The sequence below is a fragment of the Rhinopithecus roxellana genome, chromosome 5 (genome assembly GCF_007565055.1).
Source record: "Rhinopithecus roxellana isolate Shanxi Qingling chromosome 5, ASM756505v1, whole genome shotgun sequence".
Taxonomy (NCBI): Eukaryota; Metazoa; Chordata; class Mammalia; order Primates; family Cercopithecidae; genus Rhinopithecus; species Rhinopithecus roxellana.
Window position 1 is genome coordinate 119,608,760 of NC_044553.1, and position 25,683 is coordinate 119,634,442.

Below are 25,683 nucleotides of genomic sequence, written 5' to 3' on the forward strand. Positions count from 1 at the left end.
ACAGTCCACCTCCCTACACACACACACAGCCCCGCCTCCACACACACACACACAGCCCCACCTCCACACACACACGGCCCCGCCACAACACACACACACAGCCCCACCTCCACACACACACAGCCCCGCCACCACACACACACGCGCACACATGCACACACACAGCCCCACCTCCACACACACACAGCCCCGCCACCACACACACACGCGCACACACATGCACACACACAGCCCCGCCACCACACACACACACAGCCCCACCTCCACACACACACGCGCACACACATGCACACACACAGCCCCACCTCCACACACACAGCCCCGCCACCACACACACACGCGCACACACATGCACACACACAGCCCCACTGCCACACACACACAGCCCCACCTCCACACACACACGCGCACACACATGCACACACACAGCCCCACCTCCACACACACACAGCCCCGCCACCACACACACACACGCACACACATGCACACACACAGCCCCACTGCCACACACACACACATCTACCTTGCTGCCAGGACTCTTGCAAAGACAGCCTTCACCAACCACAGCCCACAGCTGGCCCTTCCCCAGGGCCGCGCTCTAGCCTCATGGGAAGTTCCTTGAGCTCCCTGTGCTTCAGCTTCTGTCTGTAAAACAGGGGAGTGCAAACCTACCCACCTCGCCAGCGGCCCTCAGCCCAAATTTCAAGTTAGGCTCAAGTTAGTCCTTAATTAGGACTAAGCACACAGCCTGGCCGAGGGTCGCTGCTCTGGAAATGCTGGTTTCCCTGCGCTGGCCTTCTCACCAGGTGGTCCTGTGAAAGCAGCTCCCAAGAAGAGGAGGGTGGCTGGGGACCAGAGGGGACCAGAGGGCAGCTAGCTGGCCTCAGCAGGCGCCCCCATGCCGGTGCAGTCTTTCTCATTACCCCCTCCACGGCACGTGGGGCCTGGCCCAGACCACTCCACAGTGGGGCATCCTGCCTGGGCCTCGGGGGAGGTGAGACACCCCCCAGCACCCTCTGTTCTTGAGACAAGCTGGTGTTCAGCCATAGTGAGGGCAGCACACCCAGTGATTACACACACAGGTCTGGAGTCACAGCGGGGTCCAGATCCCAACACTGCCATCCACCATCTGCAGCCTTTTTCTTAACCCCCGTGTTCTTAAAGTGGCCCTGCAGCTGGGGTTACCTCGCAGTGGGACTGAGAACTGAGGTGAGGGAGGCTCCGCTACCATCTGGCACGGGGTGCCTACCTGGACGCTGGCTACTGTTGTCGGCTCTGTGAACAGGCACACAGGGTTTCCTCCGGGTGTGGGATGGCGCTGGCCGAGATGGGGGATGGGGACGCTGGAGCAGGGGGAGGTGTCCCCTTCCTATCTCCAGTCCTGAGTCTGGGCAGCTATTAGCAGAACGTTGTTAATGAAAATTCACACCTAGGTGCTAATAAACAGTGGGCCACTCCCAGGCTCAGAGCCGGAGAAGAAGACCTCTGCAGGGAAGGGGGCTGGCCAATGAGCCCCACTTATCTGTGAAAAGACTTGCTAATAACTTTAATTCCCCATTCTAAAACGCAGGGCCTTTGCCATGCAAATAGATCTTCTAAGCTGGGTCGGCTCCAGAAAACTTCCCGCTCTACCCCAGTTAGGGTCCTGGGAGGGGAGTGAGAGATGGGACAGAGGAGCAGGAAAGGGGGTGACCCGCGGAGGTGTGAGGTCCCACCCCGCTGCAGGCATGACTTTTGGAGCGCATTCTCTGCGGCCAAGCGCCAGCCTGGGTGTGCCCTGCCTGGCCTAGACCCCTGAACTGCAGATCAGGGACTCGATCCCACTCTGCATTACAGCCCCTCCTGGCCGGGGCTAGAGTACTGGAAGGGATCTCTGAAGCAGTTGAAAAGCAAACCCAGCAGCATCAGCGGATGAACGGATAAACCAACTGTGATGTAGCTGAACAACGGGCAGTAAAAAGAAACTGTGTTCTGACACAGGAGGCAGCATGATGAGCCTTAAAAACACTGTGCTCAGTGAAAGAAGCCAGACACAAAAGGCCATATTTTGTGATTCCTTTTATATGAAATGTCCTGAAAAAACAAACCTATAGAGACAGAGACTAGATGAGTGAGTACCAGGGGCTGGGAGTAGGGGAATAATGGGGAGTGATGTTAACAGGTACACGTTTATTTTTGGGGGGTGAAAATGTTCTAAAATTAGTGGCAATGGTTGCAGAACTCTGTGGATGTACTAAAGCCATTCAATTGTTAAAAGAGTGAATTTTATGGTATGTGAATTGTATCTTAATAAAGCTCTTATAAAAACAGACACTAAGGCCTGTGTTTCAGACACTTGAAGGAGAAGAGGGGAGAACTGGGTATCTATCCATAGAGGGTAAAGGACACTTGGCAGAGAGCCTACACATCCCTTTTTCCCACCCCACCCTCCAAGGATGACTGTTCCCTAGACACCCTGGCTGGATAAGGACACACTTTCTGGGCTCAAGGCTCCCGTCTCTTGCTCCCTGATGTGACTCCAGCCAATGCAGACAGGAGTGCAACTGCCTGTGTGGATTCTGATGCAACCCCATGGGCGCTCATCTCACCCCAGCTAGGCCTCTAGGAGGTCACGGATATATAAACTCAGGACCGCCACACTGTTATATATATCTCTAAGCCCCAAGGTGAGGAAACCAGAGAAAAGGGAGATGGGAAAATGTCGGAGTAGGGGGCAGGAGATCCAAGGCCAGGGTGCTCCAGTCTATGGAGAATAAGGCCCCAGGACACAAGAAAATGACCTCTTGTAGCTGTTATCCCTCAGGCCCCAACATGCATGAAGCTGGCAAAATCCTACAAGAGCTGAGCGCTGGGACTCTGGAGGCCTACGGGGGCTTGAGTGCTGATCCTCATCCTTCTGTAAAATGGTTACTTGAATATAATAGGTACCTGATATACATACAACAAATACTCAATAACGGAGTTGTATTTCTACACAGATATTTTGGTTTTAACCAATTCCCCACCAGGTTCAAAGAAAAAAAAGATCAGCAGATTCTACTTGCCACTGCCTTCTCAAACGACGCCCCTACCTACCCCTTCCAGGCTGACCCATCTGGACTAGATGCTGAACCAGGGCTGGGGGTAAGGTTAAAGAGGTTTGGGCCTGTGGGGGTGGGAGGGCTAAAGATTGCAAGAACCCCTCCCACCTCTCCCATGCTCTTCTTTAGAGGGAGAGAGGGAGTTTTGTGTCCACAGGTAGGAAGAAGAAATTGCCAAATGACACCAGCAGTTTATTCACAAATAAATAAATTCACATTAGGCAGAGCCTCCTGCTTGCTTCAAAGTGTCTAACCCTATGGGTCCCTCCATGGAGGGCGGGTGCTGAGAAGGGCCACTGTGGTGGGGGCGGCTCTCATCCGCAGGAATGCCCCTGCCGGGATCGCCGGTGCCCTCTTCCAGGAAAGGCAGTCTGCTAAGGAACCACTTTGAAGGGGCTGAGGCCAAAAAAGCCTCGGTGCTCACAGAGACAGCGTCAGTTGTCCGCTGTCACTTGGGCTCCTCAGGCAGCCACTCCAGAGGCGAGAGGGGCATCCAGGTCTCCAGCAGGGCCAGCACGTCGCCAGGAAGGAGCTGCAGGGAGAGAGGGAACAGGGCAGCCCTCAGCACTGGTGACCTTGTGCGGGTGTCGGCGTTCGTGGGCTCCACCCTCAGGGGGCCCCTAGCGAGGGGAGACCCAGTCCCCTGCGTGGCCTTTCCCTGCCCTCGCCTCTTGGCGCCCTGGGCATACTATGGAGGCCAGGCTGCTGGCGTGGAGCGGCAGGGTGCCTGGTCCTCGCCGTGGGGGGCGGTGGGGCTGTGCGCGGGGGCACGGCCGAAGGGGGCGCAGGGAAGGGGGCACTAACCGGGGACGGTGGGCTCGGCTCCATCACCTGCCCTTCCGGGCACGCTGCCTCGACGAAGAGCGCAGGCAGGTCGCGCGGCTCGGGCGCGGCTCGAGCTCCGGGGCAAGCAGGCGGGGACCCCCAGGACGCCCCGGCGCGGACGGCGGAGACCAGGCCCAGCCTGCGCCCCTGCGCCTGCCGCTGCCCCTCCGCCTGCGTCCGTGTCTGCGTCTGCGCTGGGCAGCCGTCGGGGCACAGTGGGCAGCCCCGAGGGGACCCCGCGTCCCCGCGCTGCCGGCGCCGGCGCTGGCGCTGGAGACTCTCCTCGCTGAGGCCCAGCACGGCCGACAGGTGGCCGATGTAGCGGATGGCCAGGCGCAGCGTCTCGATCTTTGTTAGGCTCTGGCCGGCCGGCGCCACGGACGGCGGTAGAAAGCGGCGCAGCTCGTGCAGGGCGCGGGCCAGCGTGCGCATGCGCAGTTTCTCCCGCTCACTGGCGCTCTGCCTCTGCCCGCTGCCCAGGCGGCTGCTGCGCGCGCCGCGCCTCCCTACGGTGGGGGCGCGGGGATCCAGGCGGGCGCCGGACCGCGCGGGGCTCTGCACGGGGCTCTGCACGGGGCTGTTGGCTGGGGTGCTGCCCCATGAGTCTGGGGACGAGACGAGGGAGCGGCCGCAGTGCCTGTCGGAGGTCGGCGGCCGCCGAGTTGGGCCCCAGGCCGCGGAGAGCATCCAGGACTCGGAGAGCGGTGGACACAGGGGCTGGGCCATGGCAGCGGCGGCGCGTCTGGGGGCCGGCGACCAGCGGCCGCTTTATGCCGAGCCCGAGGTGTGAAGTGGCCCCTTCCAGGCCGCATCAGCACATCAAAGTGGGCTCGGGGCTTCGAGGGGGTGGAGCCCTACCCTTTGAATCCACGGCAGGGGGCCGAGGTGCCAGCCCCTTGGCTGCGCCTGTTTCGCCCCACCTGGGCCCTCGCTTGGGCGCCCGACCCAGCCTCTCGGACTTCCCGCGTTGGGTGAAGCCCGGGGCGTTGGGCCAGCCCTACTGGTTAAAGGAAGCTGGGTCAGAAAAACGAAGACTAGAGCCTAGGTTTGGGGCCTTTCTTTACCTGTTGGGGATCTTATGCAAATTCTTAGTTCATTTACACCTTAGCTTCCAATCTGTATAATGGAAGCCTCAGGGCATGCGCCAACTGGACAATGGAGTAGAGTAAGGACCAGGAGCAGGGGCCCTCATTCCCTCTAAAGGTGGGGAAACCAGTAAACCACTTCTCCTTTGAGGCAGGATGGCCCTGGGTAGACCCTTCCCTGTTGAGGACATGTGGACATGCAAGGAAGCTTGCACCCCGGCAAATCCAGTCTGGTCAGGTTGCTGGACCTTCTGAGCAGAGGGAGGGGGCAAGCCTGCTCCTCCAACCCCAGGACACCTCTAGCCTGGCAGGGTCTGGGGCTCGGCCTGCTGCCACAGCTGTCACCACTGGACTCTACCTGATGTTCTGCAGCTTTTGGACGGGTATAACAGGTTTTCCCAATGAAATGTGAGTGGAAATGATGCAGCAAAGGCATTTGACAAAACCCAACACTCCTCGTGATAAAAATTCTCAGCAAACTAAGAATAGAAAGGAATTTTATCAACCCGATGAAAGGCTTCTACAAAGAACCTACAGGTAGCCTCATACTGAGTGGTGAAAGACTGAAAGCTTCCCCACATCCCCCGATTTCAGAAACAAAGCAAGGGTGTCTCTCTTACCACTCCTATTCAACATTGTACCAGATGGAGGATCTAGGCTGTGCAATTAGGCAAGAAATAAAAGACATACAGGTCAGAAAGGAAGAAATAAACCTCTTCGCAGGTTATGGCAGCTCTGGGCCCTGCTGCACATGAGCCTGACCAATTTAAAGCCGAATCCTGGCTCCAGGAAACCCATGAGACTACCATAAGGTCGGAGAAGAGGCAGAAAATGTGGCAGAGGCCATAGAAGAGAAAGGCAGAGAGGAAACTGACTCTGCTGGGCTTTGAGGATGGCCAGACTCTATTTTACATTGGAATCCCAAAATACAGATTTAATGAAGGAACTAGCTTCAGACACCAGTATCATCCTTTAAGTATCAATAGACTGCAATATCTTACTGATTTGGGTCCTGTTGATCCTACTCATCCTATTGACTTAAAGCAGCTTGTCAATGGAAGAGGTGTGACCATTCAGCCACTTAAAGAGGATTATGGTGTTCAGCTGGTCGAAAAGGTTGCTGACACCTTTCAGGTGAAAGTTAATATTGGGCCAGGCGCGGTGGCTCATGCCTGTAATCCCAGCACTTTGGAAGGCCAAGGTGGGCGGATCATGAGGTCAGGAGATTGAGACCATCCTGGCCAACATGGTGAAACCCTGTCTCTACTAAAAATACAAAAATTAGCTGGATGTGGTGGCACACGCCTGTAGTCCCAGCTACGTGGTAGGCTGAGGCAGGAGAATCACTTGAACCCGGGAGGTGGAGGTTGCAGTGAGCCGAGATTATGCCACTGCATTCCAGCCTGGTGACAGAGTGAGACTCTGTCTCAAAAAAAAAAAAAAAAAAAAAAAAAAAAAGTTAATATTGAAGTACAGTTGGCTTCAGAACTAGCTATTGCTGCAATTGAAAAAAAAAATGGTGGTGGTGTCACTACAGCCTTCTATGATCCAAGAAGTCTGGAAATTCTATCCAAACCTGCTCCATTCTTTTTGGGGACAACCCATTCCAAAAAGAATGCTTCCATCTGAAGCACTGGTACTGTATTCCACCAATGGAAAGAATCATGGGAACCTGGCAGATCCTGCCAAATTTCCTGAAGCACAACTTGAGCTTGCCAGGAAGGACAGTTCTAATTTACTGGATATCACAAAAGAAGAACTCTTCAAATGTTCAGTGCTCAGGAGGATCCAAGGCAGATTTTCTTTGGGTTTGCTCCAGGATGGATGCTGAATATGGTAGATAAGAAAATCCTAAAATCTACAGATGAAAATCTTCTCAAGTACTAGAGCTCATGAATTCCCATCCAAGAAAGCAGAGTTGTTAAAGAATACTAGAAAAGGGCCAGGCGCAGTGGCTCATGCCTGTTATCTCAGCACTTTGGGAGGCTGAGGCAGGCAGATCAAGATGTCAGGAGTTTGAGACCAGCCTGGTCAACATGGAGAAACCCCGTCTCTACTAAAAATACAAAAATTAGCGGGGCCTGGTGCCAGACACCTGCAATCCCAGCTGCTCAGGAGGCTAAGCTGAGGCAGGATAATCACTTGAACCCGGGAAGCGGAAGTTACAGTGAGCCAAGATGGCGCCATTGCACACCAGCCTGGGTGAAATTTCACCTGGCCTCTCAGGGGTTTGAGTTTGCACCCTGGTCTTAATAGGTACTTCATGCATGGCTATCTGCTCTCCAGCCAGACTGTGAAGTACCTGGTGTCTGGCATCATATCTTTAGCTGTTTTCAAGTGGAATGGTTTCTTTCAGTGCCAGGCGTCTGATTTTTTTTTTTTTTTTTTTTTTTTTTTTTTTTTTTTTTTTTTTTTTGAGACAGGCCTGGCTCTGTCGCTCAGGCTGGAGTGCTGTGGCACAATCTCGGCTCACTGCAACCTCCACCTCCTGGCTACATTGAAAGACGAAGAATTTTCTTGAATCACATATAAAATATGGTAATTAGGCTGGGCACGGTGGGATCATGCCTGTAATCCCAGCACTTTGGGAGGGCAAGGCAGGGGGATCGCTTGAGGTCAGGAGTTTGAAACCAGCCTGGCCAATATGATGAAACCCTGTCTCTACAAAAATACAAACAATTAGCCTGGTGTGGTGGCCCATGCCTGTAGTCCCAGCTCTCAGGAGGCTGAGGCAGGAGAATCGCTTGAACCCTGGAAGTAGAGGTTGTAATGAGCTGAGATCGCACCACTGCACTCCAGCCTGGTGACAGAGCAAGATTCTATCTAACAGCAACAACAACAAAAATACACTAACGAAAGCTACTGCACTAACAAAATTGGCAAAAAAAAATCTCATAATGTTTTAAGAAGTTTATGGATTTGTGTTGGGCCTCATTCAAAGCCGTCCTGGGCCGCAGGTTGGACAAGCTTGGTGTACACCAAACCACTCATTGTCTCCTCCCTCCTCCACCTCCTTTCCTCCCTACCCCTCCATTCACCCCTCACCCATCTTCTCTGCTTAACTTTCCTGATTCTTAGCAATACCAGCTTTCTTCATGGTATGAAATTGCAGGGATGCCCACTTCACCTTCTCCTTTCAAGCAGTCACCAGATGACATCCCTTCTTTCTGTATTTTCTTCAGGTGCACCTCTTCCTTTGCTTTTCTTTCTTTTTCTTTTATTTCCATTACCCAAATCCAGTCTTTCCCCCAACTTCCTTCACCCAGTCTAATCTTCTGTAGGAAACATTTCCATCTTCCCTTCAATCTACATTCTTTCCTCTGGCCTCCAAGGATCTCTGGAATGTGGATCCTCTCAGCACTCAGGCTGTCTCTGCTCTGGGATACAGACCCCTTGCCCATGAGACTTGTCTTCTTCTGTTTTCCACACACACCACACCAAGTCCCACCTCTCTGCCTTTGCCCACACCACTGCCCCACCCTATAGTGCCCTCGTTCCTACTTAGCAAGCTTTCTAAACATCAAGACCTAGCTCAACTTTTTTAATTTTTTATTTGTTTGTTTGTTTGTTTATGTTGAGAGCCTCACTCTGTCACCCAGGCAGGAATGCAGTGGCGCCATCTCGACTCACTGCAACCACCACCTCCCGGGTTCAAGTGATTCTCTTGCCTCAGCCTCCCAAGTAGCTGAGACTGTGGGTGTGTGCCAGCACGCCCAGCTAATTTTTGTGTTTTTAGTAAAGACGGGGTTTCTCCACGTTGACCAGGCTAGTCTCGAAGTCCTGACTTCAAGAAATCCTCCCACCTGGGCCTTCCAAAGTGCTGGGATTACAGGCATGAGCCAGAGTGCCCAGCCCCAGCCCAACTTTTACCTTTGATGAAACTTTCTCTGAACTTTGGTATGGTAGTTTTCCAAACTATTTGTCTTCTTGTTCATGCTCTCATGTTTTAAATCCTAATTGTTTCTAGTAGATTGTAAACTCCTTTGGAATAATGTCAGTATGTAACACTTAGTTACTTATCCAAGCAGTACAGGACACTCAGAGTTGATTTGCTGATGTGGAATAGATATGTGTCCCAATTTGTGTTTGTTTGTTTTCTTTCTTTTTTTGACACAGAGAGTTTTGCCCTGTTGCTCAGGCTGGAGCGCAGTGGTATGATCTGGGATCACTGCAGCTTCTGCCTCCCAGGCTCAAGCGATCCTCCCACCTCAGCCTCCTGAATAGCTGGGACCACAGGCGCATGCCACCATGCCTGACTAATCTTGGTATTTTTTGTAGATATGGGGTTTCACCATGTTGGCCAGGCTGGCCTTGAACTCCTGACCTCAAGTGATCCACCCGCCTCAGCCTCCCAAAGTCCTGGGATTTCAGTTTTGCTGGTCTGATGTTTGGCATTCCCCCATAGCTTCCAGCCCAGTGAGCCTGATGGGTGAGCTGGTTTGTAGCAATGATGGCCCCATGGCATGGTACCTTCTCCCTGGGCATGTCTCCCACCCCTCCTTCCTGGGATCTCTTCTGTCTCCTGCTGCTCTTGGCCTCCTCTGACACCTTCTGTGCCTCCTCCTCTGCTGTCTGTCCCAGCAGCCCCAGAATGCCTATGCCCAGGGTCACATCCAGGAGAAGCAGTGCCAGCCAACCCCTAGAGTGGGGAGAAGGGGAGAAGCCCCCTCCCTGTGCATATGCCCTAGGACCCATCTACACCCAAGGACAACCTGGCCCAGGAGGCGCTTCCTCAGCCTGCAGCTGTCAGCAGAGCCCACTCCTTCTGGACTGCAGCAGATGGATGTCTTCCTGGGCTCCAGAGCCAACTCAGGAAACTGGCACGGGGGCCCAGTGACTGGGCCTCTTTGATGCCACTAGGCCCAAGGGAACATGTGGTTGGGAATTGGTAAAGTGTTCCGTGTGCCGGGGTGGAAGCGGGTACCGAGAAAAGGCCAGAAAGCGGCCGGGCACGGCGGCTCATACCTGTAATCTCAGCACTTTGGGAGGCCGAGGCAGGTGGATCACCTGAGGTCAGGAGTTCGAGAGCAGCCTGGCCAACATGGTGAGACCCCATCGCTACTAAAAATACAAAAAAATTAACTGGACGTGGTGGTGGGCACCTGTAATCCCAGCTACTCGGGAGGCTGAGGCAGGAGAATCGCTTGAACCCGGGAGGCGGAGGTTGCAGTGAGCTGAGATCATGCCATTGTACTCCAGTCTGAGCAACAAGAGCAAGACTCCATCTCAAAAAAAAAAAAAAAAAAAAGAAGAAAGAAAGAAAGAAAAGAAAGAAAGAAACGAAAAGAAAAGGCCAGAAAGCAGGAGCGCTGGACTTCAGGAGGCTCCAGGTACCCTGTGGTTCAGGGACTGCTAAGCTTCTCAATGCCAAGAAAGCCAATTCTCGCATGATTGTGACTTCATTTCATAGCTTTGAGTAAACTCAGAATGACCACAAACTCGTGTTTTATCATCATATCTTTATTTGCAAGTAGAGCATTTGCTTTACACATAGTTACAAAGTCAACACGTGCAGTGGGTAGAGCAAATCTCTTTACCATGCTCTGGGGTTCCCAATTGACTGTGCCAGAAGGAAGCGCCATTACTGGGTTGTCAACAATGCTTTGAAATGAATTTGGTTTTGGGTTTTTTTGTTTGTTTATTTTCTTTTTCTTTTTCAGGGTCTTGTTCTGTCACCCAGGCTGGAGTGCGGTAGCACAATCGTGGCTCACTGCTGCCTCGAACCCCTGGGCTCAGACAACCCTCCCACTTCATCCTCCTCAGTAGCTGGAACCACAGGCACAGTGTATCACCACACCCGGCTAATTTAAAAAATTTTTTTTGGATCGGGCGCAGTGGCTGATACCTGTAATCCCAGCACTTTGGGAGGCCAAGGTGGGTGGATCACGAGGTCAGGAGATCGAGAGCATCCTGGATAACACAGTGAAACCCCATCTGTCCTAAAAATACAAAGAAATTAGCCAGGCATGGTGGCACGTGCCTGAGTCCCAGTTACTCAGGAGGCTGAGGCAGGAGAATTGCTTGAATCCAGGAGGCAGAGGTTGCAGTGAGCCGAGATGGTGCCACTGCACTCCAGCCTGGGTGACAGAGCAAGACTCTGTCTCAAAAAAAAAAAAAAAAAAAAAAAAATATATATATATATTTGTAGAGTCTGGGTCTCACTTTGTGACCCAGGCTGGTTTCAAACTCCTAGCTTCAAATGATCCTCCCACCTCAGCCTCTCAAAGTGCTGGGATTATAGGTATGAGCCACCGTGCCCAGCCTGTATTTTATTAAGTACAAAATCAACTAGACATATTCGAACAAGAGATCATATGTGTGGGAAGCACACTGTATGTTGAAACCACAGCCCCTAGAAGTTCTCAGATCTGAAACTTAATAGCTAATGTTAAGCAGGTGGGAGCCACCGAGAGATCTGGAGCAGGAAAGGGACATCAGGAGTGGCCCGTGACAGGAGTGGCCCCTGGTGTCACCACTGAGGAAGGGTTAGAAAGACACAGGGACACGTGTGAAGACAACCCACAAAGATGGCAAGAGAGAGGTGGGGCAGACTGGAGGGTTCTATCCCCAGTCCCATCTCTGGAGTCTTCAGCCCTCAAGGCTGACAAATTGGAGGAAACACGTGGAGTCCCTCCCTCTCTTGTTGCTGCTGGGGTCTCTGGAAGATCACCCCAGGGGCCCAGCTGGTGCAAGGGCAATGGTCAGTGGGCCTGATGGAACCAGGTTGGGGGATGGGAGGCACCCCAACCTCAAGCCCAGTCCTCACCACCTCCCACCATCAAGCCTCCTCTTCCCTGTCCCCTGCCTGTCTCCCCTTTGATCTCCTTATTGTGGCCAGCCTCTCCGGTGGGTTCACGTGGGGGCTGCCTGAGTTAATGAGTTCTCCGGGCGGCAGGGCCCACACGCTCTCCCACTGGGGTGAGGCCTTCACACCTCTGGGGCCTGTGTTTTGACAAGTGCCGGAGCTGGTGGCCTCTGCTCCCCTGGCCTGAGCCAACCCTCTGCCAAACGTGTAAGGCTGGGAAATGAGGCCTTGGGGCAGGCCCACAGGAGCAGAGGTGAGACAGCAAGCTGGGGCCAGGATAGGGGGCAGGCTGGACAGGGCAGCACCCTCTCTGGCTCAGGCCTGGGCCTCAGCCTCCCACTCTGCCCAGCCTGCTTTCTCATGCCAAACCTGGTCCTGGGCACTGCCCAGCCCCCCTCCCAGCCCCAAGGCCTTCATTTCCCGGCCAGCCCCTCTGACATAGGAGTGCTAATCAGAGGTGCTATGTAAATAGTTCCCTTGCAGCCCCTAATTCTGACCCTGCCGGAGCCAGAGGCCCCAGGAGAAGGAAGCGGCTCTCCTACTGCCAGCCTACTTAGCATCTTCTGGAAAGCTCCTAATTTGGGTGTGCCCCACAGCCAGGGGTCTTCGCGCCACACCTCTGCAGCAACCCTCTCAGGGGAGAGATTGTTAGTAATGAAGCCTCCACCTTCAGACAGCCCAGGACACCCCTCTGGAGTCTGGCCAATGTGGGCACGAGGCCTTCCCTTGCCAGGCACCACCTGTGCCACTTGGGCACCTCGCTTTCCATCTCTGGCCTCAGTGTCTTGTCTGTTGCTGTGCCACAGGGTAATTCATGCCTTCTGGGCTGAGCCTGCATGGATCAACTCAGGCTGCACGCAGCGTGCGTGCACACTACCGCCCTCCAAGGTCTGCACTGTGCTGGAGCTTGGCAGGGTCGCTGCTCACAACACACTTCGATATAAGTGTAGCGGCCCCCGCTTTGTAGATGAGGAAACAGAGGCTCAGAGAGATTGTCCCACCTAACAGGGTGAGCAGGGGCTGAACTGGCATCCATCTGGCTCTGTCAGAGGCTGAAGCCTCTGTTCTGTCCTCCCTACACTTCCCATGTCTCCTTTGGAGGATGAGTGGCTCCTTCCATCCTGGAGGGAGGTCCTAAGAGTGAAGGGGTTGGGGACCCCTCTAGTCACATTAAGCCTTGCTTCACATCACAGAGACTAAGAAGAAAAAGAGGCCGGGCACAGTGGCTCACGCCTGTAATCCCCACACTTTGGAAGGCCAAGGCGGGTGGATCACCTGAGGCCAGGAGTTTGAGACCAGCCTGGCCAACATGGTCAAACCACATCTCTACTAAAAATACAAAAAATTAGCCGGGTGCGGTGAGGGGTGCCTGTAATCCCAGCTATTCAGGAGGCTGAGGCAAGAGAATCGCTTGAACCTGGGAGGCAGAGGCTGCAGTGAGCCGAGATCAAGCCCCTGCACTCCAGCCTAAGTGAAACTCTGTCTCAAAAAAAAAAAAAAAAAAGAAGAAGAAGAAGAGGAAGAAGGAGAAGGAGAAGCAGCAGCAGCAGTAGCAGAAGAGGTTTGCAGGCCCCATCTGGACTTGATGGGCCAGATCCCTGGAGGATGCAGCCTGAGGATAAAAAATAAAATCTTCCCAAATTATGCAGCAGTGCCCCATGGTGAACACTCCACCCCAATCACCACAATCAAAAGGTGAGAAAGGCCCTGGGGAGCACCCAGCCCCTGTGGGTCTCAGGTAGTGAAGCCTGGAGACCATGCTTGGGCTGAAGTCCAGAGAAGTCAGAGGGCCCAGCAAGGCGGGCTCACCTTCCCCCACCTGTGTGTCCTTTCCTATCAGCCTCCTGCTGGGCCTCCGCAGCTCCCAGGGCAGCCCCTTCCAAGGACGATCACTCCCTCCCCTCACACCTTCAGCTCTAGGAGCCACTGAGCTGGCAAGCCATATGGAATAGATTATTCTAGACCCACAATAATCTGATTATCTGCCTACAGATCAGCTGGGTGCTCAGCCAGTGGAAGTCGCAGGCAGCCCAGGGGTGATGAGGAGGGAGGGGATGGGAGAAAGGAGAGAGACTTGGCAGATTCCAGGAAAGGCTCAAGAGGAAGTGCCGCATCTTGGTGAGTCCAGAGCTGGCTGACAATGCAGGGTAAGCAGATAGCACCTTTCTCCTTAGGGATGTAGCATTTATGCTCCTTCACTTCATCCAGGAAAGTGCCGGTGGGTCTCAGCCTTAGAGTGAAAAGTGGGGAAACTGAGGTATAAAGGGAGGAGGGATACTTGTCACACAGTGCCACCTGCAAAATGGAGCAGGGGCTCCCGACTGCCTGCTGAGATGTCCTGGGGGAGTCTGCCTGCCTTGGAAGGCCCCGCTCAGCACAGAGGGTTGACCCCTGGCTTTCCAGCGTTCACACACTCCCAACCATAGCCAACAGAGGGCGCTGCCCAGCCAGCTGGGATCTTTGGGTCTGAGCTGGGCAGATCTTCCTCCAACCCATAAGGACGTTTTTCTGGGGCTAGGGCCAGAACCCAGGCTTGGCTCTACTTGGGGGTGCGCTGGGAACTGTGTAGATGTGTCAGGAATGCTGGGCTGGCTTAAGAAATATATGAAGGTCAGTTCAGTGCCTGTGTGACAGGCCATGTGACCCCAGACAGGCCACTTGCCCTCTCTGGACCCATTTGCCCATCTGTCCACCAGGAAAAGCATGCATCCATTTGCAGAGACTGGAGCAAGACAGGAGCCCAGCAGAATGAGGAAAAGGGTGACAGGTTCAGGAAGGCAGGAGCCAAGCAGGGCTCAACCCCCCTCCCCAAAACACACATGCCTCGGGTGCAGCTGAGGTAGAAAGAGGCCAGACCACAAGCTGACCGAAACTCGAAACTCTTGCCAACTCTCGAGTGAGGGTTTGCAGACCCGGTTCAGCTGCCAACTTGGGTGCGCCCAGCCTGCTCAGGCCCTCCAGAAAAGCCCAGGATGGAGCTGTATCCAGGCAGGAAGTGAAGGCTTTGGGCCCTCTCTAAGTGCCCCGTCTCCCCTACTGACTGCTCACAACAGCGGGTGGCTAGGCCCGGGCGGAAGGATGAAGAGTGTGGGGCCGGCCCTGGTCACTAGCCTGGGACCCCATATGAGCCTGCCTGGTTCAGGCCCTTGGCCAGCTCCAGGTTCTCCATCTGAGGTTAGGGAAATGCCCCCAAGGTATCTGACTTTAGACCCAATAAAAAGCAGAGCAGGGCTCCTGGGGCCTAGCCGGAATGCCTGGGCAGGACCTGGGGAAGTGCAGCGCCAGTGGGTGGGGGTCCTTTGCCAGAGGCTGGGGACGGGGCATCCCTGGACAGGCTGGAAAACATTGAAGGGAAGCGGGAGAGAGCTTAAATTGACCGGATGTGAAATAAAAAGAGGGGTCTTACATGATCTGTACTGACCATGTGCCAAAGACCAAGGATAAGAGGAGCGCTGTCCTCAGCTCCCAAGGCCCTCACCAAGAGAAATCCATGATCCAGCCCTTGGCCTGAGCCAAGGAAGTTTTCTTCAGCCTTGTAGATTATGCTCCACCCCAGGCCCCAAGAGCATACAGGATGGCCAGGTGCCGTGGCCGAGGTGCCCCAGATGTGTGGGCAGTGCTGCTGGCTGCCATTAACCAGGTCAGCCTCAACCACCCACCTCCTGGACTCGACAGGGCTGGGCTGAAGCTTCAGAACAGCCTCACCATGCCGTGTGACCAGCCATTCCCCCGACAGCATTAATCCTGATTAGAAAAGATTAAAAGTGCAAGTTTAGACAGACTGCTTAGTGACAAAACCAAGATGCAGAAACTTCATTCAGTATGGCACCATTGATAAAAGTAAAGTCAAAAGAAAATGAAATTTGAAAACCAGCCCCTCTACACAGAAAGTCATTGTATGATACCATGTATTCTGTAAGGGTCTATGATATATATGTGTATATCTACATAGACAGAGGCCTTGGGTATACACCAAATATAGAAAAACATACCATGACTTGTTTGGAGTGTGGGTGGGGGCACGTCTGAGTTCTGGGGGTTAGTCAAACTTGAATTTTGTCTTCAGTGTTTAAATTTTTCACAAAAAGGCTGCATTCATGTATTACATGCGTGATTTAAAAATAAGTTCTGGTCTACAGCCATACCACCCTGAACGCGCCCAATCTTGTCTGATCTCAGAAGCTAAGTACCAGGATGGGAGACAGCCTGGGAATACCGAGTGCTTTACGTTTCTTTCTTTCTTTTTTTTTTTTTTTTTGAGACGGAGTCTCGCTCTGTCGCCCAGGCTGGAGTGCAGTGGCCGGATCTCAGCTCACTGCAAGCTCCGCCTCCCGGGTTTACGCCATTCTCCTGCCTCAGCCTCCCGAGTAGCTGGGACTACAGGCGCCCGCCACCTCGCCCGGCTAGTTTTTTTGTATTTTTTAGTAGAGACGGGGTTTCACCATGTTAGCCAGGATGGTCTCGATCTCCTGACCTCGTGATCCGCCCGTCTCGGCCTCCCAAAGTGCTGGGATTACAGGCTTGAGCCACCGCGCCCGGCCTACGTTTCTTTCTTTCTTTTTTTTTTTTTTATTATTTAAAATGAAAAAGGCTGGGCGTGGTGGCTCACGCCTGTAATCCCAGCACTTTGGGAGGCCGAGGAGGGCAGATCACTTTAGGTCAGGAGTTTGAGACCAGCCTGGCCAACATGGTGAAACTCCATCTCTACTAAAAATACAAAAATTAGCCAGGTGTGGTGGTGCATGCCTGTAATCCCAGCTACTCGAGAGGCTGAGGCAGGAGAGTCACTTGAACCCAGGAGGCAAAGGTTGCAGTAAGCCGAGATCATGCCATTGTATTCCAACCTGGGCAATAGAGTGAGACTCCATCTGAAAAAATAAACATTAAAAAAAAGAAAGTTAAAAAAATAGAAATAAGTTTTGGCCAGGTGCAGTGGTGCATACTTGTAATCCCAGCACTTTGGGAGGTGGAGGTGAGTGGATTGCTTGAGCCCAGGAGTTTGAGACCAGCCTGGGCAACATGGTGAAACCCCATCTCTACAACAAAACTTTTTTAAAAAAATTAGCTGGGTGTGGTGGTGTGCACCTATAGTCCCAGCTACTTGGGAGGCTGAAGTGGGAGGATCACTTGAGCCTGGGAGGACAAGGCTGCAGTGAGCTGAGATTGCACCACTGCACTCCAGCCTGGATGACAGAGTGAAACCCCATCTCAACAATAAATAAATAATATAAATTAAATTAAATTAATTTTTATTGCTGGGCATGGTGGTACATTACTGTAGTCCCAGCACTAGGGAGGCTGAGGCAGGAGGACAGCTTTGAGCCCAGTAGTTCGAGACCAGCCTGGGCAACATAGCAAAACCCAGTCTTAAAAAATAAATAAATAAAAATAGAAATAATTTTTTAAATATAGGCATAAGGATGTATTTATGTGGAAAATTTTATTAAGGAATCTCAGAGTACACAGTTTGTTAACTAAACTGTCACCACCACATCACCAGTGGAGTACAGAGCATGCCTTAAAAATCTGGTTGCAGAAGTACATCTACTGGTATGGAAAATGTTCTCAATATATAAGTGAGAAAAGAAAAGCTGGTCATGAAACAGCACACTCTCTATATACCCAGAGGAATTGAAAGCAGGGACTAGAACAGATATTTGTACACCAGTGCATAGCTCTAGTTACAGTAGTCAAAAGGTGGAAACGACCCAAATGTTCATTGAAGGATGAATGGATAAACATAATATGGTCTATCCATACAATGGAATATCATTCAACCATAAAAGGGAGTGAAGTACTGATACATGCTCCAATGTGGATGCACTGGAAAACCATTACGCTAAGTGAAAGAAGCCAGACACCAGAGGACAAAGATTGCATGATTTCACTTATATGAGGTACCAAGTACAGGCAAATCCAGAGGCAGGAAGCAGATAAGAGGTTATCAAGGAATGAAGTGGAGAATAATGGAGTGTTATTGCTTAAGAGGTACAGATTAGTGGGGAGGGATAGCATTAGGAGATATACCTAATGTAAATGACCAGTTAATGGGTGCAGCACACCAACATGGCACATGTATACATATGTAACAAACCTGCACGTTGTGCACATGTACCCTAGAACTTAAAGTATAATTAAAAAAAAATAGAAAGAGGTACAGAGTTTCCATTTAAGGTGATAAAAACTTTTTAAAAATAGAAATGGTCATAGTTGCACAACATTGTGAGTGTAATTAATGTCGCTGAATTGCACACTTCAAAATGGCAGAGATGGCAAATGTATGTTATATATATTATTTTTTTTATTTCTTTCTTTTTTTTTTTGAGATGGAGTCTTACTTTGTTGCCCCGGCTGGAGTGCAGTGGCGCAATCTTGGCTCACAGCAACCTCCACCTTCCAGGTTCACGTGATTCTCCTGGCTCAGCCTCCTAAGTAACTGGGATTACAGGCATGCACCGCCACACCTGGCTAATTTTTGTATTTTTAGTAGAGATGGGGTTTCGCCATGTTGGCCAAGCTGGTCTTGAACTCCTAACCTCAGGTGAATATTACAAATTTTAAATAATTAAAACATAATATACAAAAACCTTGAATCATACACTTTGCTTATTTATTGAGACAGGGTCTGGCTCTGTCACCCAGGCTGGAGTGCAGTGGCGCAATCACGGCTCACTGCTGCATTACCCTCCCAAGCTCAAGTGATCCTCCCACCTCAGTCAACTGAGTAGCTGGGACCACAGGCGTGTGTCACCACAGCTGACTCAGTTTTGTTTTTTTTGTAGAGACAAGGTCTCGCCATGTTGCCTAGAATGGTCTCGAACTCCTGCACTCAACTGATCCTCCCACCTTGGCCTCCCAAAGTGCTTGGATTATAGACATGAGCCACCATCCCCAGCCAAATTGTATGATATGTAATTCTATCTCAAAAAAGCTGCTAAAAAAAGAAAAATAGGCCGGGCGCGGTGGCTCACGCCTATAATCCCAGCACTTTGGGAGGCCGAGGCGGGCAGATCACGAGGTCAGGAGATTGAGACCATCCTGGCTAACACAGTGAAACCCCGTCTCTACTAAAAATACAAAAAATTAGCCAGGCGTGGTGGGGGGCACCTGTAGTCCCAGCTACTTGGGCTGAGGCAGAAGAATGGCATGAACACGGGAGGCAGAGCTTGCAGAGACTGCGCCACTGCACTCTAGCCTGGACAACAGAGTGGTGAGACTCCTTCACAAAAAAACAAAAAAAAAAAGAAAAGAAAAAGAAAAAAAATACATATATATGTATATATATTATGTGTATATATATATGTATATATGTGTATATATACGTGTATATATGTGTGTGTATATATATGTATATATATATGCTAGAATTTTCAAAAAACAGAAAAACAACCCCAGAAAGTGACATGCTCCCTCTCAGTGCCTCTATCTCTATGTTCCTGTGCTGGTAGAGGTGCCTAAAAAAGGTTAGGATGCAGTGACATGGGCCAAAGTGCTTCTCTCTGGGTTGATGGAACCGGGGGCCTTTTATATTCCCTTCTTTTTGCATGTGTATATTCTCTCCCTTTTCTGTAATGAGGATGCATTGCTTTGGTGAAAAAAAAATAAGGAAAGAAAAGGAAGGGAATGGGAAGGGGAAGGGGAAGGGGAAAAGGAAGGGAGAAGGAGGAAGAAGGAAGGAGAGAAAGAGGAAAGAGGAGAGGGGAGGAGGAAACACTTTGAACCTCCCCCCATCCCGCTCTCTGCCCCCCATCCAGCTTGTTCACACTCCAGTGGATAGGCCCAAGCCTGGAGACAAGGCCTGGGAGGCTGGGTCTTCCTTCCCAGAGCCTGCAGCCCCTGGAATGGGCACTGCCCTTTGTCCTCCCAACAGCTGCAGGGCCTTAGGTGGTCCTCTCCAGCAGGGCAGGCAGGCAGGACTTACGGAGTCCCAGGTGCCCAACATGTGGTCCTCCATCTAATCCTCCCAGCAAGGACACCCATTTCATACATGAGGAGACTGAGGCTTGGATGGGGAGCTGACCCCAGGCACTGTTGGCTCTAGGTCTGAGCTGCCTCCATGGGCCTTGCTGTCCCAGGAGCTGGACCAGGTAGTCCTGGGGACTCCCTGGCTCAGCCTTCTTGGAGGAAGAGCAGAGGGTGAGTTCTGTTGGGCAGCTCCCCATGCCTGTGGCCCCCAGCCCCTCCTTTACTTCCCCAGCCAATAGTCAGTCCTTCCCCCTTCTCCACATTCTCTCCAGTGGCGGCTGGGCCCACTCCCAGGTCCCTGCCAGGCTGCAGTCAGCCCTTGCCCTGAGATGAGCGCAACCTCTGGACCGGTTTCCTGCCTCAGGATCTTTGCCTTCCAACCTCTCTCTTTCCTCAAATCTTCTGTGGATCTCATTGCCTCCCTGAGTCTGAACTCCTCACTCAGCAGGACCTCCCCACCCCCTCCAGCTCCCACGTGCTTGTCCACATCATCTCCCGCTTATCCCCACCAGCCTGGGGCACCAGGCCCCTGGGCACTGCCAGCAAGCTCGCCCTGGACTTCCCTGTTTCCAGACTTGGGCTCACACCTTTCCCTCTGCCAGGAACACCCACCCACCATCACTTGGAGAAAATCCACAATCTCAGGCCCTTTCCTTCCCCCTGGAACCTGCCCTGATGGCCCTGGCAGGGAGCACCTCCCTGCCCTCCACAGGCACCCTGCACACCAGGCCACCACAAGACTCAGCACCGACTTGTCAGTCCTTCTCCTTCCACTCCCAAGTGGGCAACTCATCCTCCTGGAGACTCAGTCCCAGCCAGGCAGTGTTCCCATTGGTGTTATGCACGGCCTTTGACTCAAAGCTAGATGCCAGTGGGCTGGAGTCCTGGCTCTGGGGACCTTCAGCAAGTGATGTGACCTCTCTGGGGACCGTTTCCTGAGCTGAGTCAGGGGAAAGCTGAAGGGTGCAGGGCACAGGGTTTGAGCAGAGCAGGCTCAGCCGGCGCAAATTCGAATCGTCTGTGGAAAGGGCTCAGACGACGAGGTTGGCCTGACACACAGTCGGGGTGAGTGTCAGTTCCAGTGGTTGCTCTGTGACCTTGCCCCAGTGGCTATCAGTCTCTGGGCCTCCCAGTGACACCTCCCAGTGAGATGCTCTGCTTGGCAGGGCCTCCATGGCTATGCCCATGTACCAGCCCCTGGGGCCAGGGGATGCTGACTCAGGCTCCCCAAGGGAGCGATCCATCCAAACCCGAGTCCTCCCACACTCCTTCCATCCCCAGCCCAGGGACACAGGCCCTGGCCTTACCCTGGCCTCCCACCTGCCGCCTCCCACCCCCCACCCCAGAAGCACTTTTTGGGGCTTCTGAGGGGGCCTGCTGCTGGGCTGTTTTGGAGGCCCCTGCACACCCTGGTTCCCAAGTCAACACCTTCTGCCCTGAGGGAGGCAGCCTTTGTGTCAACAGGCAGCCAGGAGGTGTGAAGGTAGCCACAGTGGCCCTGGGGGAGGCTGGGCTGGCCCTCTCTGCCTCGCCGGTAATGAGAATACCACACGGCCCTGCAGCTCCCTCTGGGCCCAGCACCCTCAATTCCCTTCCACATTCCCACAGCCTGCTCACCCGCTAGGGCCTGGAAGGGATCCAAGGGGAAGGAAAGGAGAGGAGACCTGTGGGTCAGGGCCAGAATTTAACCTGGCTCCAGGGTCTTGGACCTGCTCCCAGGACCCTGCACTGCCTGCCCAGGGAGAAAGAGCAGGTGCAGAGCTCCTGGGCGCAGGGTTGTGGGCAGCCAGGTGGCTGTAGGGGCCTGTGCTAAGCCACCAAGGGCGTGCTGGGTCAAGGGCACTGCCCTCTCTCACCCTGTAACAGGGCCAGGGCCGAATGAGCACATCTTGGGGGCCAACCTGAGGCCTCTGCCCTCCCCACCCCACTGCTAGTTGGGGAGGAAGTACTGGGAGGCCCATAAGGGGATAGTGGGATAGAGGTCTCAGTTTCCTCACTATCTAGAAGGAATACAGGCATGGGCATTACCTGCTTCAGAGCCAAGCTGACCCATGCCACACAGGCAAGCCCTGCACAAGATGATGGCAGCTTTGTGCTTCCAGCTCTGATAGCAGGCCCAGCCAAGCCACTGAGCTTCGGGCACCGACAAGTGTAGGAGTGCAGGTGGCCTGAGCCTGGGCACCTGGGAGGCCTCCCTCTGCGCTCCCCCAACTCAGGATGCCCTGAGGGCTCCCCTGTGCTCCCCTACCCTGGGACTACCCGGAGTCCTGAAGCAGCAGCTCCTGTTCTCTCCCTAGTTGTTGGCCTAAGCTCTGAAACATCAGTGGTCATCAGGTCCAACCCCCTGTTTTATGGAGCTTGGCAGAGGCTGCAGCAGCCATCTGCTCCAGCTCCTGCTCATGCCTAACATGTCGTCATCTGACCTCTTCTTGATTAGCTCCAGGAACAGGCCACTCCCTCCCCTACAAGACAGCGCCTCTGACTTAGAAAGTTCTTCAGACACTCCCTGGAGTGTTCCCCTGTGCCTGTGCCTCTGCAGACAACCGTCACACCCCCTCCACTTTTTTCTTTTTGTACTAAATGCCCCCAGGTCCTCCAGCTATTTCTCTGGTGACCTGGCTTCAAGCCCTCTCACCAACCTCCCTGTCTGAGCTGGGATTTGTCCCCATCCCTCATAAACAGTGGCCTCCGGTTCTCACCACTTAGTTTAGGTAGGGCCCATCCTGTCTGGAGAGTAAGGAACCATCACTCCTTGGGTGAAGACGCCCCGCCCCGCTCCCACCCTTGCTTCTTGTGAATTTTTTTTTTTTTTTTTTTTTTTTTTTTTTTTTGACACAGAGTGTTGCTTAGCTGCCCAGGCTGGAGAGCAGTGGTGCGATCTCAGCTCACTGCAACCTCCGCCTCCTGGGTCCAAGGGATTCTCCTACCTCAGCCTCCCAAGTAGCTGGGACTACAGGTGCGCATCACGCGTGCCTAATTTTTTCGTATTTTTAGTACAGATGGGGTTTCGCCATGTTGGCCAGGCTGGTCTCAAACTCCCGGCCTCAAGTGATTCACCTGCCTGGGCCTCCCCCGTGCCTGGCCTGCTTCTTGTGAATTTGCATGCAGCTTGGATCACATTTACTTTTATGACCCTGACACTTTGAAGGCGATGACCACCATGCCCTCCCACATGTGCTGATTTTACAGGATGCCTCCTGACATGAACTTGGAGAAGGGTACATGGGACCTGCTGGTTCTATTTGATTAGGTCTGATGGGTTGTTCCAGCCTGTCAGGATCTCTTTAGATACTGGCTGTTTCCCAAGTCACCTCTGGGTTTGAACTACATTAGATCAGTTCATATCTTCATTCAAGATCATAATACTGCCCAAGAAAATGCTGTGCCTGTGGCCCCTCACTAGAGACCTATCTCCCGGTGAACATCCATCCATTCATTTATGGGAGCCCTGAATCTGTTGTGAATTCACTTAACTGAACTGTCATCCAGCTCACATGGCCCCACTTGGTGATAAGGAAACCCTGGGAACTTCCGTATCATGTGGGTAGGAATTATGTTTAGTTGCTCATAGTACCTCCTAAAATGACACTGACCTAAATAAGATGGTGATTTTTCTTTTCCTTTTCTTTTCTTTCTTTCTTTTTTTTTTTTTTTTTTTTTTTTTTTTTTTTTTTTGAGACAGGGTTTCACTCTGTCGCCCAGGCTGAATCATAGTGGCATGATCATAGTTGACTGCAGCCTCAACCTCTTGGGCTCAAGCAATCCTCTCGCTTCAGCCTACTGAGTAGCTGGGACCACAGGCATGTGTCACCATGCCCATCTTTTTGTTTCATTGCTTTTGTAGAGACATAGGTCTCCCTATGTTCCCCAGGCTGGTCTTGAGAAATCTTGGGCTCAAGCGATCCTCCCACCTCAGCCTCCCAAAGTGCTGGGATTAGAGGCACAAGCCACAGTACCTGGCCTATTTTTCTTTCACATTAAAGAAATTCAGGGGTGGACAGTCCAGAGCCAGTGTGGCATGTCTGCATTCTCATCAGTGCCGCAGGCTTCTCTCTACTCTACTATCCTTAGTGTGTGATTTCTGTCTTTGAGATTGCTTCAGAGTCACAATGGAGTTGCTGAAACTCCAGCCATCATATGTTTTCCAGGTAATGAAGAAAACATAAGGGGCAGAGCCACAGGAGTGTACTTCTCAGCCCTAAAGAGCTCTCCGAGAAGCTCCAGCCAGTGACTTCCACTAATATCTCATTGGCCATTCCATCTATAAAAGAAGCTGGGAAATGTAGGGGGTTTTTTTGTTGTTGTTTTTTTTAGCAGGGTGTATCACCATGCACAACACAAGATCACTAAAAGAAAAAGGCAAATAAAGGCTGTGTGGGCAACTAGCAGTGTCTGCCACACTTGTGAAACCCACACACATTCTTCTGACCATGTTTCCCCCTAATCTAGCCACCATTCCTAGAAAGGAAGATGTGAACCTGGTGCTACTAGCACACTGAAGCCCAGAATGTAATCACCTTACCCAACGGCACACAGCCACAGGCCCTCTTTTTAACAGGGAACCAAATGAAGGGTGGAAACACTGCACATGGGTTGTAGGGTAGGATCCAAATCTGGCTTGTCTGCTCAGCACCTAGGGCAGGTTCCAGCACAGAGTAAATACCTGGCCCCACACCCATCCAGAAGTGGACGGCTTAAGGGCCCCAGGGCTGTAGGCAAGTTGAACAGGCACTCCTGCCAGGGCCCAAAAGAAGACAAAGACTGGATATGGAGAAATGGGGAGGGCAGGATGGCCTGGTCTGGTGTGGGAGAGGTTCGCAGAAAGCAAGGAATCATTTCCTTCTTCTGGGACCGAGGCTGAAGATACCATTCCCCTCACTCACAATCCAACCTATTCCTTTAATCACTTATTTCTGCTGTTCCTGAACTTGCTGTAAGCATAACATCAGTCCTGTTCTAAATGTTATCACATGCATTACCTTATTTTACTTCAGTTACCCTGGAGATCAGAATACCCACTTATAGATGGGAAAACTGAGATTGAGTAAGTTGCCCAAGTTCTCCCAGCTGGTAAGAAACCAGGCCTGTCTCACTCTGCAGCCCAGACGCCTGACCACTAGGCTGCACTGCCTCCCTGGGCTAAGCGGAGGCCCAGTTGGGGGATCCACGTGGGTTTCCCTCCTGGTGGGTGAGGCTAGCAGATGCAGTGCCCCTGTGCTTCCAGAGCCTGGCTGAGGAGTGCAAGGAAGAGCCAAGGGCCACAGCAAACCAGGCCCAGGGGCCCACCTTCCAGAACTTACACTGTACAACCCACAGTCAGCCTGGGGTCTGGGCTCCAGGCTAGCTCTAACCAAGGTAGAAGGAGACCAGGCAATCTCTGAGAGGAAAGGATGTATGTACCACATGCAGGGCTCTGTGCCTGTGGTAGAATCCCATTATTCACCAAATCCCTCCACAAGAAATCCCTCAGGCTGGCTCTAAGGAGGTTGGGGGGAAATAATTCTGGATATTCAGAAGCTTCCTGGAGATTATAAGGCCATCCAGCAATGCATATCTAGCTGTTCATGCACAAGGCAGCACTGCTGGGCAAAAACTAAAAATACAATAAAGGTGCATCAGTAAGTGGCTGTGCATACTATGGAATATCATACAGCAGTTAAAAGGCATGAGTCATGCCTGTAATCCGAGCACTTTGGGAGGCCAAGGCAGGCAGATCGCATGAGGTCAGGAGTTTGAGCCCAGCCTGGCCAACATGGTGAAATCCTGTCTCTACTAAAAATACAAAAATTAGCTGGGCGTGGTGGCACATGCCTGTAGTCCGAGCTTCTTGGAAGGCTGAGGCACAAGAATCACTTGAACCTGGGAGGTGGAGGTTACAGTGAGCTGAGATCACACCACTGCACTCCAGCCTAGATGAAACAGA

The 25,683-nt window shown here is 52.4% G+C and overlaps 1 protein-coding gene and 1 pseudogene across 1 annotated transcript; one reads left to right on the forward strand and one right to left on the reverse strand.

Moving 5' to 3' along the window:
• Window positions 1–3,251: 3,251 nt before the first annotated feature.
• Window positions 3,252–4,710, reverse strand: MESP1 (mesoderm posterior bHLH transcription factor 1). The gene is made up of 2 exons (XM_010378625.2): window positions 3,885–4,710; window positions 3,252–3,612 (listed from the first exon to the last, which is right to left on the reverse strand). Exons 1-2 carry the CDS (start codon window positions 4,629–4,631, stop codon window positions 3,529–3,531), a joined length of 831 nt encoding a protein of 276 aa, XP_010376927.2. The 5' UTR covers window positions 4,632–4,710; the 3' UTR covers window positions 3,252–3,528.
• LOC115897584 lies at window positions 4,630–6,886 on the forward strand (annotated as a pseudogene).
• Window positions 6,887–25,683: the final 18,797 nt, after the last annotated feature.

Bases quoted from the DNA above. Each gene is read 5' to 3' on its own strand.
- MESP1 (XM_010378625.2), bottom strand. From the start codon at position 4,631: ATGGCCCAGCCCCTGTGTCCACCGCTCTCCGAGTCCTGGATGCTCTCC. The intron at 3,613-3,884 runs GTTAGTGCCCCC...CTCTCCCTGCAG, and splicing joins AGCCGAGCCCACCGTCCCCG to CTCCTTCCTGGCGACGTGCT.